The 18,544-nt window shown below is 41.9% G+C and overlaps 1 protein-coding gene across 1 annotated transcript in view; it reads left to right on the top strand.

Moving 5' to 3' along the window:
* Positions 1–18,544, top strand: part of nr5a2 (nuclear receptor subfamily 5, group A, member 2) — a 67,206-nt gene that overhangs the window by 11,280 nt on the left and 37,382 nt on the right. The window contains exon 4 of the mRNA XM_005920915.3: positions 5,575–6,284. Within this exon, the coding sequence (XP_005920977.1) occupies positions 5,575–6,284 (710 nt within the window). The remainder of the gene's footprint in view (positions 1–5,574; positions 6,285–18,544) is intronic.

Raw genomic sequence — 18,544 nt, forward strand, 5'->3', positions numbered from 1 at the left:
TTTTTATTTCCTCCCTGTCTCCATCTTCCTCGCTCTGATTTGTCTTCCATCAGCCTCCTAGTATCCGCAGTGGAAGCCGGGGAGCTGTCCCATTACTTATGCATAGGTATCATAGGTATTCATGTGTGTGCATGGGATAGGGCGCATCCAGAGCAGGGGCCGGGGCCCCGACATGACAAACAGGGTGTCAGCAAGTCTCCGCGGGACCCATTAATATGCCGGCAGCCGACAGGGATCCTCACCTACGCACGCTTAATATTCCTGTATATTAAACAACCATAAATCAGAGGATATAAGCAGCGAGGGCTGTATGTGTGATGTCTTCGAGAGTTTTAGTGGCTATGTGTAGGTGTCTGCTGAGATATTGTACTTGCTATAAAAATTCAGAGTGTGCATGTGCTTGTGTTTGTACATGTTTGAGAGGTACAGGGGGCATTGGACACTTGGGAGATGATGGTTTGGTCAGTTTTGGAATTTATGGATGATGTGTGCCTGGGTTTATGCATTTGTTGTGCTCTCAAATATTTAAAAAAGGTGAACTCAGAATGTAAGGTTGCATTAGCCTTTTAGCCTAGCTTTGGCCCCAAAGCCTCATAGCTAACTCAGGATATCCCCTCGCTCAGACACAGTGATAAAATAAAGTTGAGTCTTAGTACATGAAGACAAAAAAGGAATTTTCCTTCCTTAAAAAAATGAAATACCAGCAAAAATATTTTAATTATTAAAAATCAAAATGAAACTTAGAAGTATTCTAACTGTACAAAATAGCAAAACAACTAAATATGGAATATTAAACAATGGGTCACTCTCTTCTAAATCTTGTAAGGATGAATACATTTGTTTAAATGAATCAGCTTCCCCGAGTTATGAGCTGTCAGAATGCAGGTAGCACAGGCTGAAGAGGAGGAGTGGCAGCAATCTTTCACTGTATTTTAATAATAAAGCAAAGACCTAGGCAGAGTTATAATTGATTGAAAAACCTCCCTTTTAGAATTGTTTCCAATTTCTGACTTTTAATCTGATTTGATGCTCAGTTCTGGTAAAATAATTATAGTGGCTGATTTTAACATTCGTTTATATGTTGAAAATATCAGCGCTCACACTGCAGCTAATTTATTATTAGACTCAACTGGCTTTTTTCAAAATGTAAATGAGTTCACTCAACATCAACTCAAAGATTAGACTTAAAGTAAAGTCTAATAGATTTAAATGGATAAAATAGATTTAATGAAGCTGTATCTTCTTCAGTGACATGTCACAACACAATGCAAAGCCGCTACTTAAACTTAACAACCATGATTAAAATTTATGGGATAATTATTTAGTTAATAATGTTGCATTGTACATGACTGAATACTGGCTCTTCTGAAAAAGGAGGCAACAAATCCATACTCTTGATGCCCGGTTATAACTCACAAATGCACATACTAAAGCAGATAACCCGTACGCTGGGGAGAAAATGGCATTTCAGTGATTCAGAAGACCTTCGTTTGGCATAGAAAACTAGTTTGTTACTCTATTAAAAAAAAAGCCCTCCATAAAGCTATGACATGTTACTGTTCATCACGGATAGTGGAAAACCCAGGTTTGTTTTCATCATTGTAGCCAGGCTGTCATAGAGTCAGACTCTGTTGAACCTAGTATTCCTTTAACTTGTACTAGTAATGACTTTGGATTTCATCACAGGTATAAATAAAAAAAAATCCTATACTTGATCCAGCTAACTCAGCTTATTGTAAACCAATTTTCTTACCTTCCTCTTATAACTACTGTTGGAGCAGTTATAAAATAGCTAACTGATCATTTTCAGAGGAAGGTCTATTTAAAGAGTTTCAATAATGATTTAGAGTTCATCACAGCACAGTAACAGCACTACTAAGAGTTGTGTGGACTCATCTCTGTGGTTGTCCTGTGCAGCATTCAAACCACTGATTACAATATTTTACTCCAGAAATGACGAAGATTGCACTGTGGGTATTAAATAAATTGGGGTGCAATGGTTTGAATCTGTCTAATAGACTAATACTAATACTAATACTTTTGACATTATACATGCTTCAGTTGGGCAATATTATTAGAAAACACTGTAAACATTTTCATTGCTATGCAGATAATACCCAGCTATATCTAGCTGTGAAGTCATATGACAAAATCAAAAAGTTACATTACAGGAATGTTTTAAAGATATAAAACCTGGATCTTCTTTAATTTTCTCCTCCTAAATTCAGACAAAATTGAGGTTATTATATATGTCCCAAATAATGTCCCAAAAATCCTTACAAGTATGGCATCTGACCGGATACTTACTCTGGATGGCCACTTTCACCACCAGTAACACTGTGAGAAATCATGGAATCATTTTTGACTGAGACATGTCATTCAGGGTGTTGGACTATCTCCTTATTATCAGATTGTTGTAAAAACTCTTTAAAAACTTTTAATCAAAAATGCTGCAGTGATAGTATGAACAGGAACAAGAAGAAGAGACTATATTTCTCTTGCTTCTCTTCATTGGCTCGTTAAATTTGAAATTAAAATCCTTCTCCTCAGACTCAAAGTAGTAAATGATCTCGCCCCGTCAAATCTTAAAAACCTGATAGTACCATATTATTCTAATTGAGCATTTCAGACTTCAGGGTTACTTGTGGTTCCTAGAATTTCTAAAAGTAGAATGGGAGGCAGAGTGATTAGTTATGCTGCTCTAGGCTCAGGTTGCTGCTCCAGGTTTCTTCCTGCTAAATGGGAGATTTTCCTTCCCACTGTTTCCAAGTGCTTATTTACAGAGGTTCCCTTGATTTTTAGGGGATTTTTTTATAGAATACTGCAGAGTCCTTGAAGCCCCGTGAAGTGATTCTTGAATATCATTAGTGCATTGGTGCAATATAAATCAACCTAAATTGAACTTTTAATGTTTTGTCTCCATATATGCATTGTCCTCTTGCATTACTCACATCTTTTTCATTTACAATCTCAGGTTTGTGCACTTCTCTTTATTTTTGCCTCCGCCTTTATATCACCCAAATATTTGTCACATTTCCATACAACTCCTGTCAACCTCTGTCAATCAAGCTACGTGTGCAGTACACGCACCTTGTTATTTTTGTTATTGTATTTTTGTTCTTGCTTGCTTTTTTGTAGGCAGTTGTCATTGTCTTATGTAATATTCAGTTACACAAGTCTATGCCTCTAAAATCAGAAACAACACAAACATCCCTTACCTGACAACGCTGCCAATAAGTTTAAGTTTCAGTCTGCAACAGTCTGCAAAGTTTTTGTTAAAAGGAAATTCAGTTACTGTTGGAAATTTCAGTTTGTAATGGAGTGACTTTTTTCTCATGCTTTTCATCCTTTAAACTTACAGCATCATAAGATTTGTTTTTCATCATAGGCTGAGTCTGTGCAGCATCCAACCCTTTAACATTTCTCCACCTCACTCACACCCATTCATCCTCTACCCCAATACACAGGCATGTACCATCCTCCTCCCTCCTTTCCCTCCCCCTTGTATATTAATCTGTGTTACATGAATGCAAATCACCTTGTTTAATTAGACACAAAGAGTCTGTGTGTAAGTGTGTGTGTATGTGTGTGTGGTGGCAAGACCAACACCCCCCAAACCTGATATTCATGATGTGATGTGGGTCCCTGGGTGTGGGCAGGCAAGAAAGGCAGTCGGGGCTTAATTTTGTTTTCCCAGTAGGGCCAACTATTAGTTTCTCAGCTCATTAATTACGCTGTTGTGGAGAATCATTAATAGTTAAAGTTGCTCCAAAATAATGTATAATGGATACATTTGACATGGCTCCTGAGTTCTTCTTCTTTTTTTTTTCTTTTGATGTATAATCAATTTTTGAAGGGTCATGATAATCCCTGAGCCTGGCTGAGTGGGCACTGCATGGGGTTGACCTCAAGCGTGTTAAGACATGATTGTGTGAACGTTTGCATGTAAAATCAAGTCGCCGAGATGACAGTCGCCAAGTTGACTGTCTAGCGTTCCCCCGTCTCTTTATGCGATTCTGTGTCTGATGTTTTCTATGTTCAGGACTCTGTGTTTGCACGTGTTTTCTGCGTGTGAGTGTACGAAACGGTGATGCACACAAGCGGCATGTGGTTGTGTGAGTGTGTGCGTCTGGCCTTTCGGCTCCTCTCGCTCAGATCAGTGACAGGCACTTTTCGTGACGGAGGTCATTAAAATCACTCCCAAGGCAGCTCGGTGTCCGTGTGAGTGTGTGTCTATTCATGTATGCCTTTGTGCGGGTATCTGCCCATCTTAACCCCGAACTTCAATCCCCCACCACACCCTCTCAACACCCCCTCTTCAATTTTCTTCTTCTGTTCTTTCATTCATCCGTCAAGACATCGAGAGTCAGAGTGGATCGAGGCTGACTGGCTAAGATAGCTGATTACTCAGTGTGTATGAGCAGGTCAAATATATGTGCATTCATTAGCATATTCTTTTTGTATATGTGAAATTCTTTAAAAGAAAGAAGACCTTTAAGTCTACAATAAAACTCAAGTTGATATTCTGAAATATTGGTGTTAGTGAGTGTTTTTCTGCTGCATAGTGTCCCAGAAGTCCGTTAGCTGGTTGCACACTGGGCTACGCGAGCCTCGTCAGAGTAAGAGGTAATTAAGTATGAATAATTAACACCAGCGCCCCCCAACTGAGAGACAGCAGAGCGGCTTCCCCATGGCAGCAGTTCGACAGATCACACATGGCCCTCGTAGCAGTCCACTGTGTGCCCAGTTCGTTCATTATAAATACCCACAGCACAGACTCGTTGTGATCCTCGCCACAGGATGCTGCACCGAGGGGGGAGACAGGGGGCATCATGGGTATGTTTGTTTCACCAGAATAAAGAGACACAATGTACTTATTGTCAGGCTTTTAAGCTTTTGTTTTTTTGTGGGAGTTTTGTTAAAAAGAAAAAAGATTCTGGTAATTGACAGTGGTATTTTAATGGTTTTTGGAACTTCATATTCAGATACATTTTTAAAACATGTATTTTGGAAAGAGAGCTGGCGTATCCTGTGAGTTTATACCCACATCTAGCTGTTGAGGTGAATAGTTTCTGAATGGCAGACCGAGACAGCCAGCTGCACAGCGATAATTCTGCAGAGTGTTTCATAGAGTTTCTAGTCAATGAGTAACATTGCTATCTGTGAGCTCTGTGGGGTTTAAGAGTCAATGGGTAAATGTCAAGTGCAATCACCACAGGAAAACTTTTGCCCTACATACAAGTTACATATGAAAAGTTCATATCCAAACATCATGATTACTTTTACAGTCTGGAACGGTACTCTAAAGGCTTTTTCTACTTACAAGCACATGTGAGGTTATCAGGCATGTAATCTTTAGCAGACTATTGTCTCTTTGGATTATGAATCTCTTTGTTGAATGGATTTATCATTCTGGACGAAATAACTTTTGGATGAACATGTGAAAAATATTTAGGATTGCATATACTAACTGCTTATTCTATGAAACCTCTTTAAGAACTATAACTGTGAACTTTAAATGCAGCTGACTGTATGTTCCTTTTTTGTCTTCTTTTTCATCTCTCTGCCCGTCAGCTGTGCGAGCGGATCGCATGCGGGGCGGTCGCAACAAGTTCGGCCCAATGTACAAACGTGACCGAGCCCTCAAGCAGCAAAAGAAGGCGCTGATTCGAGCCAACGGCCTAAAGATTGAGGCCATGAGCCAGGTGATGCAGGCCGTACCCACTGACCTCACTATCTCTTCAGCCATCCAGAACATCCACTCTGCAGCCTCCAAGGGCCTTCCACTGAGCCACCACGCTGGCCACCACACCAGTCATCACCACCACCACCACCACCACCACGGCACAGCCCTTCCCCCAACAGACTACGACCGCAGCCCATTTGTCACTTCGCCAGTAAGCATGGCAATGCCACCACATGCCGGCAGCCTGCAGGGCTACCAGGCAGCCTACGGACACTTCCAGGGCACTCGCACCATCAAGTCTGAGTACCCAGACCCATACACCAGCTCACCAGAATCCATCATGGGCTATGCCTACGTTGACGCCTACCAGTCGGGCTCACCACCCAGCTTCCCACACCTGATTGTAGAGTTGCTTAAATGTGAGCCAGATGAGCCGCAGGTTCAGGCCAAGATCCTAACCTATCTACAGCAGGAGCAGGCGAGCCGGGGCAAACATGAGAAGCTCAATACCTTTGGCCTGATGTGCAAGATGGCCGACCAAACACTCTTCTCCATCGTGGAGTGGGCACGCAGCAGCATTTTCTTCCGAGAACTCAAGGTATGTGCGCACAAGTCTTTAAAATATGTTTATATTTGAATGTGAGAAGCTGTTTACTCTACATAAATTGAATTATTAGCCAACACTGGTTTTCATAGTTTGGCCCATCATTTTGATCAGTTATGACAGCATACTGTTTAAGCTTTAATTCCATCTGCAGTAAGTCTTCATGCCTTTAATAAATTATCCTGCATTTCTTTCCACTGCTAAATCTTTCACCATGTTGCCATTCATAATTGACAATACTTTACCCAGTTCACAAACATGTGCTTAATCCTTTATCTTCAGCAGACCTTTAATCTCCCTTTTAATGCCACGGCTGCACGCTAACACTGAGTGCACAAGGCTGTGGGGGGCAGTGGCAGGTCTGTCCATTGCTGCCACTGCTGCGTGTCCCATTGCCTGATCAAAATTCAGCAGCCAGTTGTATTTACCCCGTGCATGACACATTTTTGCTATGGGTTTTGAAAACTTTGACTGTGAGCTTCAGGCACATTTCATATTAACAAGGCCCTAGTCTGAGGGTTTTATGTGAACAGAATACCATCCCTTTTAAATACTTCTCAGATCTACACAGACATGCGCTGTGTGATGACATGCGATACTATGACTATAAAAGCAAAAATAAAAAAGTCTTTTGCGTTTTAAATTTTTTTTAAACTGAGTTCTAATTAAATAACAGTTAAACCTAAGACTCTGCTCCTCCTAACCCAGCTTTTTAAGGTTTATGTAATCTGACAAGCCTATTAAAATGGCAACATTGTATCCTTTGTCCAGATCACAATTACAACTGACCACTGGATACCATCCACAAATGCTTCACTGTAACACGTGATCATTCTTTCTCCTATTCATCACAGAGCACAAGGGAGATTTTCTGGTGTGTGTTTGCACACTTGCACTTTATTTGCTCTGAATGAAGGTTAATGTTCAGAGCGACATGAAAGGCATTTGATTAGTCTGTGCCTCACCTGTTTTTCTTCCCCTTGTCTGATTCTTTTTCTGTTTGTTTCACACCGCATCGCCGAAGGCTCAGCTGCATATTCATGGGCCAGGGCCTGTTGCAAAATCCCCTCCAAATATTTAATATTATTTTGTTTTCAAAGGGGAAAATAACAAATGAAAAAATGCAATATTAAAAACAGAGCCAATTACAGCACAGATAAGAGTCCTTGAAAAACACATGTTGACATTTAGCACGCGCCGTGTCCCCACTATTGACATTTTTGAGATCTGTATTTGCATTTACCTCAAATGCATAGCACACACACACAGACACACAAAGGACCTTTGTAGGGTGTGGCCACAGCTAATAATTGTGTGTGGCTTGCCAATTAACTTTGAATGATCATTTTTGCTCCATTGTGAAGCATCTCTATTTTTCTCACTCTCATCCTAATTCAATTATCTCACCCACTTGTGTTTGTCACTCCCTGATTTGCTGCTGAATGGGCTGTCATTATGTTTGCCTAATGACTACCCATATTACAGAAGCTTGATAGTAATTGAGCCGAGTGCCTGTTACAAAGGTAGAAAATGACCCGGGCTCTATGCAGGAGAAACCTCTTGCTCTACCCCAAACGGTTACAAAAAATAATCTCCTGCTTGTGTTGCACAAGACCCAGTGTTTTTTGGGGAGGTGGGACCACGTTTCACTCAAGTAAGAGAGATAATTGAACTTACCCCACTTCCCCTATTTTTGAAGGGTCATCTGAAGCACAAGAGGGCCTGACAAATAATGTGCTAGCTGCGGCACTGACAGATTTTCCCACAGTCCTCGTCTCCTCGCTTGTTTCTAATTAACAGCTACAGGGAGGACTGGTGAAGAAAGATTAATGCTGGGGAGAATATGCAAAGCACGGGCTAGCCAAACTGATCAGCTCACTCTGGATTGTCTGATGCTGCTATTGAACGCATTTTAAAATCTACAAAGTATTTGCTTTGTGTTTTTCAGCCATATGAGCTTAATAATTGTGTGTCAATGCATGGTGCCATCCTTTACATATTTTTACTGTGCAAATTAAGCAGAAAAACCCACCCACGACCTTTGTTCTCCACCTTTATCTCCTTATAAACAAATCTTTGTTTCCTTTTGACTATATGTGTGTCTGTGTTGGTACAGCTAATGGTGCACGTTGTAGTGTTGCATACTGATTGCTGATTTGATAAGACATGTATAAATCCTTCATCAGCTCCTCTAACTATTAAATCTGACTATAAGACATGAGGTTGAGCCTGAGACCAGAAAGAGAGGAAGCTGAGTGGAATTAAAAGTTTGTCACTGCAGTAGTGTGGCACTGTAGGAAGTTATAAATACGCTTTCACACACACACACACAAAGATATCCACATTAAGACACGGACACCACTCACCCATAAAGCACAGCCCCTTTCACTATTATTAGCTCTGTAAGAACAAAAGAATTTCTCTGGTCATAGAGCCAAGCTGGAAGGGTGTGTGGGAGGCATCTGCCAAAAAAGTGTTTAAAGATTTAGTTTCCATAAGTTGGCCTCGGTCACGAGACTCATAAATATTTAGTCATTAGGGGGACCTTCTAAAGAGCACTCCCTATTCTTTTCCAGTGCGGCGCACTACCTCTCGCCCTCCCTCTCTTTACTTCTGGGAATGAGGCATGACGTGAGGAACATTTCTTACACCTTGGATCTGAGAAGTTGGGGTGGGCTCTCTCCGCCAACCTACTTCACTACTTCAGTTCTGATTGGTTTAACACATTGACAATTAGATCGAGGCAGGTCTGGTGCACTGGTTTTAAAATCAGTTTAAAAAAAGTGGCATGATGAGGGAATGCTTTGGCAGGGTTCGGAGTTTTATAGAATTTTACGTGAGTTGAAAACAGGTGGATTCGTGATTCGTGTTCTGTTATTTATATCAGAATTTGACCCTGCGTTTGCCAACAAAAGATGCAGTTAATGGTTTTAATGATTTTTCATTGAAAGATTCGTTTTTGCTCTTTTTGCAGAAAGCCACTGACTATACATTTGTCTTATTTTCCAAAAGGTAAATAAGGTAAAAAAGGGATTTATTTGTGTATACAAAAGTATACACAAACCATGCTTAATCCACTGTGTTCCACACTTAAATGTAGTGTATCCCAGAGTTTGTTCGCTCTGGGGGGATGGGTGTTTGACAATGCGTTTGTCGTTCAGAGACATTTGCTGGCACTGGGCGGATGCTGTGATATCCCTCCCCAACCTTCTCATCCCCTGTCCTGCCATGAACCCCACTGCCTGCTCCGATACATTTGTGCATGGTAAAGAAAAGAAAAAAATCTTTATTATGCTCATAAAGGGAGCTACAGGCTTTTTGCAAAAAGATTGCTTTTTGGTGGTACTGGATTTCACAGCTGTATGGTGGTACTGGATTTCACAGCTGTACTACACGTGATGGTAACCCCTATAAAGAACAAATCAATGATCCCCCATAGTTAAAGTATTAGCAAGCACACTTTTCAGAAGGGCTTTCTAGGAATTCTCTCACTGAAGCAAATCTAGATGAAGGAGAATGATGGAAATACAACACAAAACCTCCCAACAAACAACTTCATGAAAGCATTTCATGTAAAACAGTAACCTCCCATGATATTTAGAAATTTGTCAACTAAAGTTTGCTTTACACAGGAATATAAATCAATGTCCACTATAATAATAATGAAAAAAGGGCTACTGAAAACAAGACAGAGCAAGAACACAAAAATGAAAGTGCAAGTAAAGCGAAGTGATTCACCGAACAAGCTGCAGAAAAAAAAAAAAAAAAGAAATCGTCATAAATCAAACCGCCCTTGAAAGAGATGAATTTGTAACAGAAGTAAAGGTTTGTCTTACAAATGCTTTTAAAGTACACACGTGAGGTAAAATATCAGACTTTTAAAAGGATCAAATAGTTTAAGTTGCTCCTTGACAACATTTAAACACTTTGACTAAAAAGACGATGTCATGTGTTTTTGTAAAACTGGTGAAGACAGCCATTAAAAAAACAAACAAACAAACACTCTGTTCCTGTTTTTACTGAAAATTGGAATACAAGTGTTTGCATGAGTAGTTGGACTTTGTGTGTGTATGTGTGTGTGTGTGTTCGTGTGTGTGAGGGTGACTCATACCACGGTGGTCTGGTGCTACCCTCTCCTCCATTGTTCCAGCTTAAAGATGGCTAGCCTGACTCCCACCACAAACACAATGGGAAGGAGAATTTAGCAGGGCGATAGGGACTATTGACGATTCATATGTTTATATCTTACCTTCCTAACTGTACTCCCTTTTCACCACAGCTACCCCACCCTCTTTCCTCTCTACACCCTTTAATAAAAACATGTGTGTTCGGTGGTGGGACAACAAGCGCTTTTGCGTGCCTTGTCAACACACGGCATACAGAAGTTAATGTACTAAAAGGAAGCACCCTGTCAGACAAAGGCTCATAGGTAATGTAGTGCCGTAAAGCTACTACTCTTTAGCAATAGCACAGTAAAGAAAATATGGTACAGCTCTGTAATAACATAGTAGTAACTGTGAGTAACACTAGACTAAAGTGAATATAAATGGGGCAACAATATGATAATCCATGATGTAATGTGCAATGTGAACTACCATTTCCAAATTATTACTGTACTATTGCTATGAAATTTTGCCTCACTGGCGGGGGTGCATTTCTTTTTCCACATTATTAGCCATTAGATACATTTTAGATCCCAGCTTCAAAGACATTTGCACTATTTTTTTTTTCAAATCTCAAATGTCTCATATAAGGTGAGCAAGAACTGCATGTTACTTCAATTATCTGCTGAAAGTGACGTAGCATTTTAAAAGATAATTCAAATACCCAAACCTGTGTAACCATATATGTATACTCAGTCCACCCACCTGAAAAAAATGGCACAGAGTTAAAACACCCGTGACATTTTTTAAATGTGGCATTACTGTTTCTATTAGTTGTCCAGCGACAGTTGTTTGGAAGAGATCCATTTAGGTTTTTATGCCTCTCTGTTTCTCTCTCTCTCGTTTTTCTGTTTTGCTCTGCTCTGCATGTAGCGGCAATGGCAAAAGCAGAACTGAGGCCCATTATGTTGAGGAGGAACTGTATTAGAAGTCTCGTTCCCTGGGAAAGCTCCCAGCTGAGATGGGACGGCCATATTGGATAAACAGATGGCGGGGGAGAGGAAAGGACAGGCGAGGAGAACAGAGGTGAAACAAAGAGGGGAGATGAGAGAAGAGATGGGTAGACGAGGAATGCGAGGAGAGAGTGGGGGGAGAGGGAAGGGAAGGAGAGGGAATAACAAAGAGGAGCGGGTGGAGGAGAGAAGGAGGGAAAAAGGAGGAGAGGAGAGTTGCAGGTCATACCTCGCATCTTTATGTCAGCTTTCTTTTAAATATAGGCAGGAATGCAAACAATTTAATAAGCCCAAATTGAATACAAATCATAACTTACATTTTAAGAGCTTTATAATAAAGTGTTGTTATCATAACAGACCAGTCCGCTAAGATACCAAATTAGCACTGTGTTGTGTTATTTTGTACTTAAATTTTACTTCCAGTTTAGTTTATTGATTCCTATAAATAAATACATTTCATAAGGTTTCATGAACACACAAAAATCTGCAGAAATGTGCAGCAGTCTAACAAATTAGACAAGTAGTTTTAAGCAGTAGAATTATTTACAGCGCTTACTCTTCTCCTCCAGTTTAATCGACTCCTCTCAGCTGCTGCGTGTCAGTCAATCACACCAGATGACAGATCCCTCGGGTGGGACAAGAGGGGAGCTGATGTTCACATCTCACACCTGAATATTCTCCACTAATAGATTTACCTGAGTGAATAATGTAAGGTCCTCTGATGTGCCCCCGCTCTGCCCCGGTGCATAATTTCAGCCCCCTCCTCGACCTCTTTCCCATCTACATCCATAAATATTACATTAATTTACTTTGGTAAAATTATATTTACAAGTTCAGACTGGATGGTCTTTTTTTTCCTGCAGTCTTGGTTCTCTCCCCTCTGCACACATGTAGTCTACTCCCCCACCTCGTTTTTCTATAATCTATTCAGAAGCAGCTTTTATTTTCAAGGTGCATGTGCACGTTTCTGTGTGTGTTTAAGTGTGTGTGTGTGTGTGTGTGTGTGTGTGTGTGTGTGTGTGTGTGTGTGTGTGTGTGTAATAGGAGGGGGTATATTGCCCCTGCACTGCGTTGACCGGTGATTGCACCTTTTCTTTTTTTTTTTTCTTCACACCCCATAACTGAGTGGAAATTAATAAGTCGTTTTAGGCGTGATCTGTGAACCCTGGGAAGTGGTATATCTATACCACCATCCACACACACACACGCAGAGATCCGGAGCCTCAGGCTGCAATGTCTGTCTTGTCACAGAGGTCAACCCCCTCCACCCCTTACCCCACCATGCAACAACCTCCTCTCTCAACACCGCCAGTCCTGACAAACTGCAAGCGTGATGGGGTTGGCGGACACATGCGTTTGGCAGAGATTTGTAACTGTGTCCCTGCTCCATTGAATTTGAATTATTTTGCAGGTTGTGCCGCACCCTGGAAACACACACACATACCACGGCACCCTTACTTTACAGGGGATAAAAGGAAGAAGCTATAGAAAAGGACGGTGAGAGGGATGTTGCCAAGTGTGGGGAAAGATGGCACACGGGATGTTTAAAGTAGTTACAGAAATAGTAAGAGAAAGAAAGAAGGGGTTCAAAAAAAGTTGACCAAAGGAAAATAATAGAGACATAAGATTAGAAATTAAGAAAATATTACAAGAAGATAATAAAGGGTCACTAGAGAAGGACAGAAAGAAGGAAATAAAGAGGAGGGGAGGGGGTACATGGGAAGATGAACAAGGGACTGTGAGAGGTAACAACCAAGGGCAAGAGGAGGAGGAGGAAGAGGAAAAGAGGGGGCACAGTGAAGGACAACAGGGGAGGGTGAAAAGAGAACCGGTAGGTTGGTGGGGTAGGGTGCGGGGTGTAAGGAGGGAACAGGTGGAAGGTTAATGGGCCTGGAGCAGATCCACCAGACGCTCTTGGGCTTGATATATGGGGCCTGGGCCTGGCGCGGGGCGTAGGCTTTCAAAGATATATTATTTCATTTGAGGAGCAGCAGCATTCTGGCCGACAACCCCTCCACCCACCGTCACCCCCCCGATCCCCCACCAACACCCCCCACAGTCCAGCATTTGTCCAGTGATAGATGACATACACGCACACACGCGTGCGCAACCCACCCTAAAACACACACAAATGCATGTACAGTATTGTCCCCCCTGTGACAGACACACACACACACCCCTTTGATTCTGCACAGACTTTTTTTGTTGAAGTCGGCAGACGACCAGCCTCACTTATTTTAGCTATTTGTCCCTGTTTACTTGTCTATTACATGTTCTGTCTTTCTTTCTTTCTTTCCTTCTCTCTCTCACCGTCTCCCTTCTGCTGTTATGTGTCTCCCTGGCTGCCGGCAGGTCTTACGGCCGCCTGTGTGTTTTTTTAAGTTGCTATTTTAGTTGTAACAATATCTCTTTGATCAGCAGTACTGGGTAGGAGCAGCAGCAGTTCGGGGGATACTTATAGGAGGGAGAGGTTGGTGTAGGTTCACAAAGGCCTCTTTTCATTCATAAATTATTGACCATCACGCAGACATCACTCTGTCTTTTTCATAAATAGTGTAAAAAGGCCCTCCTGATTTTTTTTTTGCAATACAAAATGGGAAAAGTCGATTTTTTTGGATCTGTTTTAAAGACAGTGTATGGGCAGTCAAAAAACCATAAATCATATATGACTGAGGCAGTTCTTTAGCTAGAAGGCTCCAGTTTGGACGTCCTGAATATGAGCCTTACACTGAAGTGTCCCGCTGCAAGATACGGAAGCTGTGAAATGCTATTCTCACAGGTCCCACGTGCAAGTGAAACATGGAAATGCATGTAAAATATTGTATTTGCCTCAGAAAACAGCACAAATAAATTAAAAATAATAATTTTCTTCTAAATCAATATTTATTTCCAATGTCCTCTTCACTTCCCCTGATAGTCAGACTGAGCTTCAAAATACAGCCATTTCAAATACTGGACGGGTCCCATAGGTCCATCCCGGGGGGATGGCGGGAGGCCGGAAGGAAGAACAGGAAACTTGTTAAAAGAGAAGATTTAAGGTCACCTGTCCCAAAGGAGCGGCAGCTTTAAGGAGACGATGGGGGTTGGGTCGTTTTAAGCATGTGCAAAGTCTGCTCATCTACTTGTTGCTTTGATGAGGGATGAAAGGCTGTCATGAAGTACAAGTTTACAGAGCTCTGAGCAATGATAGACTCAACTGTCCTCAGCATTATCTCTTCCTTGCGCCACTTCTTTCTCTCACAAGGACCTTTCTTTTTTCCCACTGTTTCGACTCTTAACCGAAATTGGAACTCGGCATGCGAGAGCACTGATGAGACATTCAGTTGTTGACAGATGGACATCACTGGATATTCACCACTCAACTAAACCTGTAAAAGAGATTTGTTTTTTTGCTTTTGTAAACTTCTGTCTGTCTCGGCCTTTTGCCGTTTTCCCCCCTCTCGTCTTCAACCCACTGCTTATTTAGCAGCAAAGAAAAGCAAAAAAATTGAATAAAATAAAAAAATTGCCTCCACCTCCTCTCGTAGTTTTTCATTTTCAAGCAAGTTAACACGGGCTGATTCGCATTTGTGAGCACTTTGGGCATCCGGCAGGAGAAAGAGCAGGTTGTGTTTAAGTCTTGTTTGAGAATGATCAGGGTAAAAGCCTTTTTTATTGGCAGGTCATGCTGCTTGTTAAGACGGTGGCGCAGGTGACTGGGCTGTGCTGTTAGCCTCTGTGGCCCCCGAACTAACACTGTTGTTCTTTCGCAAGTTGGCAACAGTCAGTCAAATCAGCCGGGAGAGACGGGCAGATATAGATAGAAGGGAAAGGAAGTGGGAATAAAAGACAAAGAAATTGGGTAAACAAAGTGGATATTGGAACTTGATTTAGCTGGCTGGGCTGCTAACAAATCAACTCAAGGGAGTGTAAACATTTTACACACTCCAAAGTACAAAGCAACTTTCTCGCTCCTTCCACCCCCACCCCCCTCCACACACACACACACACACACACATATGCTGCTGTGCTTCTAATTATGAGCCATGTTAAATCTGCCTTTTATCCAGAAACCTTTCCACCCCACCCCAGCTTCCCATTAGAAACACTGAAAGCCAAAAGATAAATAAAAAAAATGCAGCCCATTGTGATTTGCAGACGCACAGGGTGGCACTATGTTGTCAGACGACTGGGAAATATACAGAGACAAGTCCTGGCATTTTGCTTCTAAATACTTCCCTGCTATAGGGTTTCCTGGAGGTCACAGGGGCTGAGGTGTGGCTGCTGCAACCTTAAGCTAACCCCCAACCTCTAAACTAAATTCACCATTCAAAAGTATGCAAACATGTCAGCCAATTCATCTTCCTCTCTTGCGCTCGCCAGAACCAAAGCACAGTTTTTGATTACTTCATCTATTTATATTATAAACAAAGTAAAATCCAATATTCATTGCTGGAGTAGCTGAATAACATATATCAGATTTACATAATTATAACTCAACAATTATCTACCTGATTTAAATTCAGTGCATACAGTTTAAGCATGTTACATTACATATGTTCTTTATGTTGGAAAACTCCACCTACTACAGTGATAGAAGGAGATATTTATATGTCAGGTATCTAAGTGTGAGTAACTTCTTTAGACAATGACTTGATTGTCTTTCACACATTTACCAGAACACACACCTAGCTTTTAGGTAAGATAAAAAAAATAAATAACCAAGCAATATACACACAGAGTGCCCTTTGGTTCCTATGTGCCCATTTTACGTGGCCTTTATTATCTGCGTGTAATCCAGCCTGCCTACAAGTTGGGTCCGTGTCTGCTGCTTTCGTCACAAAGCTGTCAACAGTTGTGCCCCTAGGTCTATTTTTGATGCTTATTTATGGCTCATCTATTCTAGACAGGGAGTGGGGAAGCTTCGGGGGCCTGGGGGGTCCAGGAGACAATAGATAAGACAGTGGTGGACCACAGTCAACAGCTTGCTGGCTAGTTTTACACTTAAAGACTCGAGCAGTATTTATATTCAACGGTGATTGAATTTGTACACCGATGACTGATGTGTGCAGTTCGTCGGAGTAACACTAGACACTGTGGCTGTGTTATGACAACGGGCGAGAAATTTCAACGAGGCTGCACGCCAGCCAGCGACCCAGCCGAGAAAACGGCCCAAGCCCTCCCGCCAAAGTAGGACAAAAGCACCTGTTCCCTATTCCTACTTTAGCTGCTCTTTTCTTTGCCGGTTTTTGCTCTTGCTTTTCTTATTTCTTTTGCACTAGACCAGGACTTTTTTATGACTCTCACACCATTACCTCTTGCTCACCTCACAATCTGTCAGTCTCTTTCTCTGTTCTCCCCAAAAGCCATAAGTGCGAACCTGGCACGAGCCACGGATAAACGATTCCATACATGTGAAATAAAGGCATGGCACTAATAATAGCCATTACAGGCCCTGCGTTCTTTTCGGATTGCGCCCTCTCAGAAGGGGATTAAAAAAAGGCTTTTCGGGCAAAGCTGAAACAATGACGAGCAATAAACCAAATATGCCAAAAGGGGACTTGTTGGGAGAGGTGTTGACAACGTCATTAAACCTCTAGAAATTAACCAGTGAAGCTGAAAAATATGCAAGGTTTTCAGGTGGCAAGCCATAGTCTCACCTTCCCTCAGGGCAATGCTTTACACGCCACATGTTGCACTGCACTTCCCATCATGAGCAGCCGCACCACCAGGCCCGCAGCAGCCATGCTATACAGAGATATCTTTTTCCAAATCCAGATGCATTCGTGGCAGTTTCTGTCAGAGAAGGCCTGGAGATGCACTTCAGGGAGAAGCAGGGCCCCATCTGTTCTGCGGCACTGCGGTTCTGATACCTCGTCTTCCTCTGAGTTCGGCGGTTTACATATCACAAGAGCTCTGGAAAGGCTCAATTAAGCAATTCAGATATTTAATTTGTGCATCAAGGGCTCTGATCCCAGTGATCTCTGGAGCTGCGCCACATTTAAATGTGGATTCACAGCTGTTTTCTTAAAAATCCACCACCCCATTACAACCCCCCAAGGAAAAAACAAAACAAGGGGGAAAAAACCCCCATCCTCCCCTAGCGCGTCACACACTAATGGGAATATGTGTCTCCCACCCTCTCAGACAGAAAGCATCACAGCGTCAGTCTGTGCATTTTAAAACAGCTCTGGTCTTCTATGCTGGGTTAAGGTATATTGCATATGTGTGTGTCTGTGGGTATATGTCTGTCTGCGTGTGGGAGAGGAAGAACGAGCAAGTTAAAGAAGAATGTCTCTGCTGTTCTGAATAATACAAAAGGGTGAAGGCTTCAGCCTCCTGTCTTCTTTGGCTCCTCTTTTGCGTGTCTTCCTTTCCTCTTAACATCCAGACGTCCAGACAAGGATTATTGGCAAATTTTCCAGCGTCTGTCAATCGAAGTCGCACACACGCACACACAAACAGTTACACCAGGGCACACTTACACATACGCAGAGAGGTTTTTACTTTGTATGTAAAGGGTCACCACTTTTCAACAGAGCAACTTCAGTATGCGTTTGCATTGATTCGACAAGTCTCTGGTACTCTCTAAACGGGATGCCATTCGTCCAAAAGATATTCCTGTATTTTGCTCTTTGATTTTGATGCTGGTGGAGGGGCAGTCTAACCTGCTCTCAAATCCACCAGAGCAGATGAGATCAGGTGACTAGTAAATTCATAGCTTATGATTTACATAATATTCATACTCATCAAACTATTAACTGACCCCTAAGGCCCTATAGATGAGGGCTTTGTCATTCTGTCATTGATTTGCAATGACACTTGGCTCTGAGGGGGCTAAATCGAGCCAAGTCCACGCTACCCCCCCCACCCTCCTCCACAGCATAACGAGACCGAAGGATGTCTTCACTTATGGGTAAAAGGTAAAGGATTTTTCCTTTACTTTGTGACTTGTTTGTTGATTCCTGTGCCTAAACCATCTTTCTCATTTACATCTGACTGTCATAACCTTTCACTAAACCAAATCCAAAGCCACAATTTTAGCCAGCCCACATTCACAAAGTCAAATCCATACTTGCATATATTCGCAGTCTTTTACTCCCCAGCGTACCATGCATCCCCTCCACATGCCTTTCACACCCAGCACACAAACACCTAG

This window comes from Haplochromis burtoni, unplaced genomic scaffold (genome assembly GCF_018398535.1).
Source record: "Haplochromis burtoni strain Fernald_Lab_line unplaced genomic scaffold, NCSU_Asbu1 Contig_5, whole genome shotgun sequence".
Taxonomy (NCBI): Eukaryota; Metazoa; Chordata; class Actinopteri; order Cichliformes; family Cichlidae; genus Haplochromis; species Haplochromis burtoni.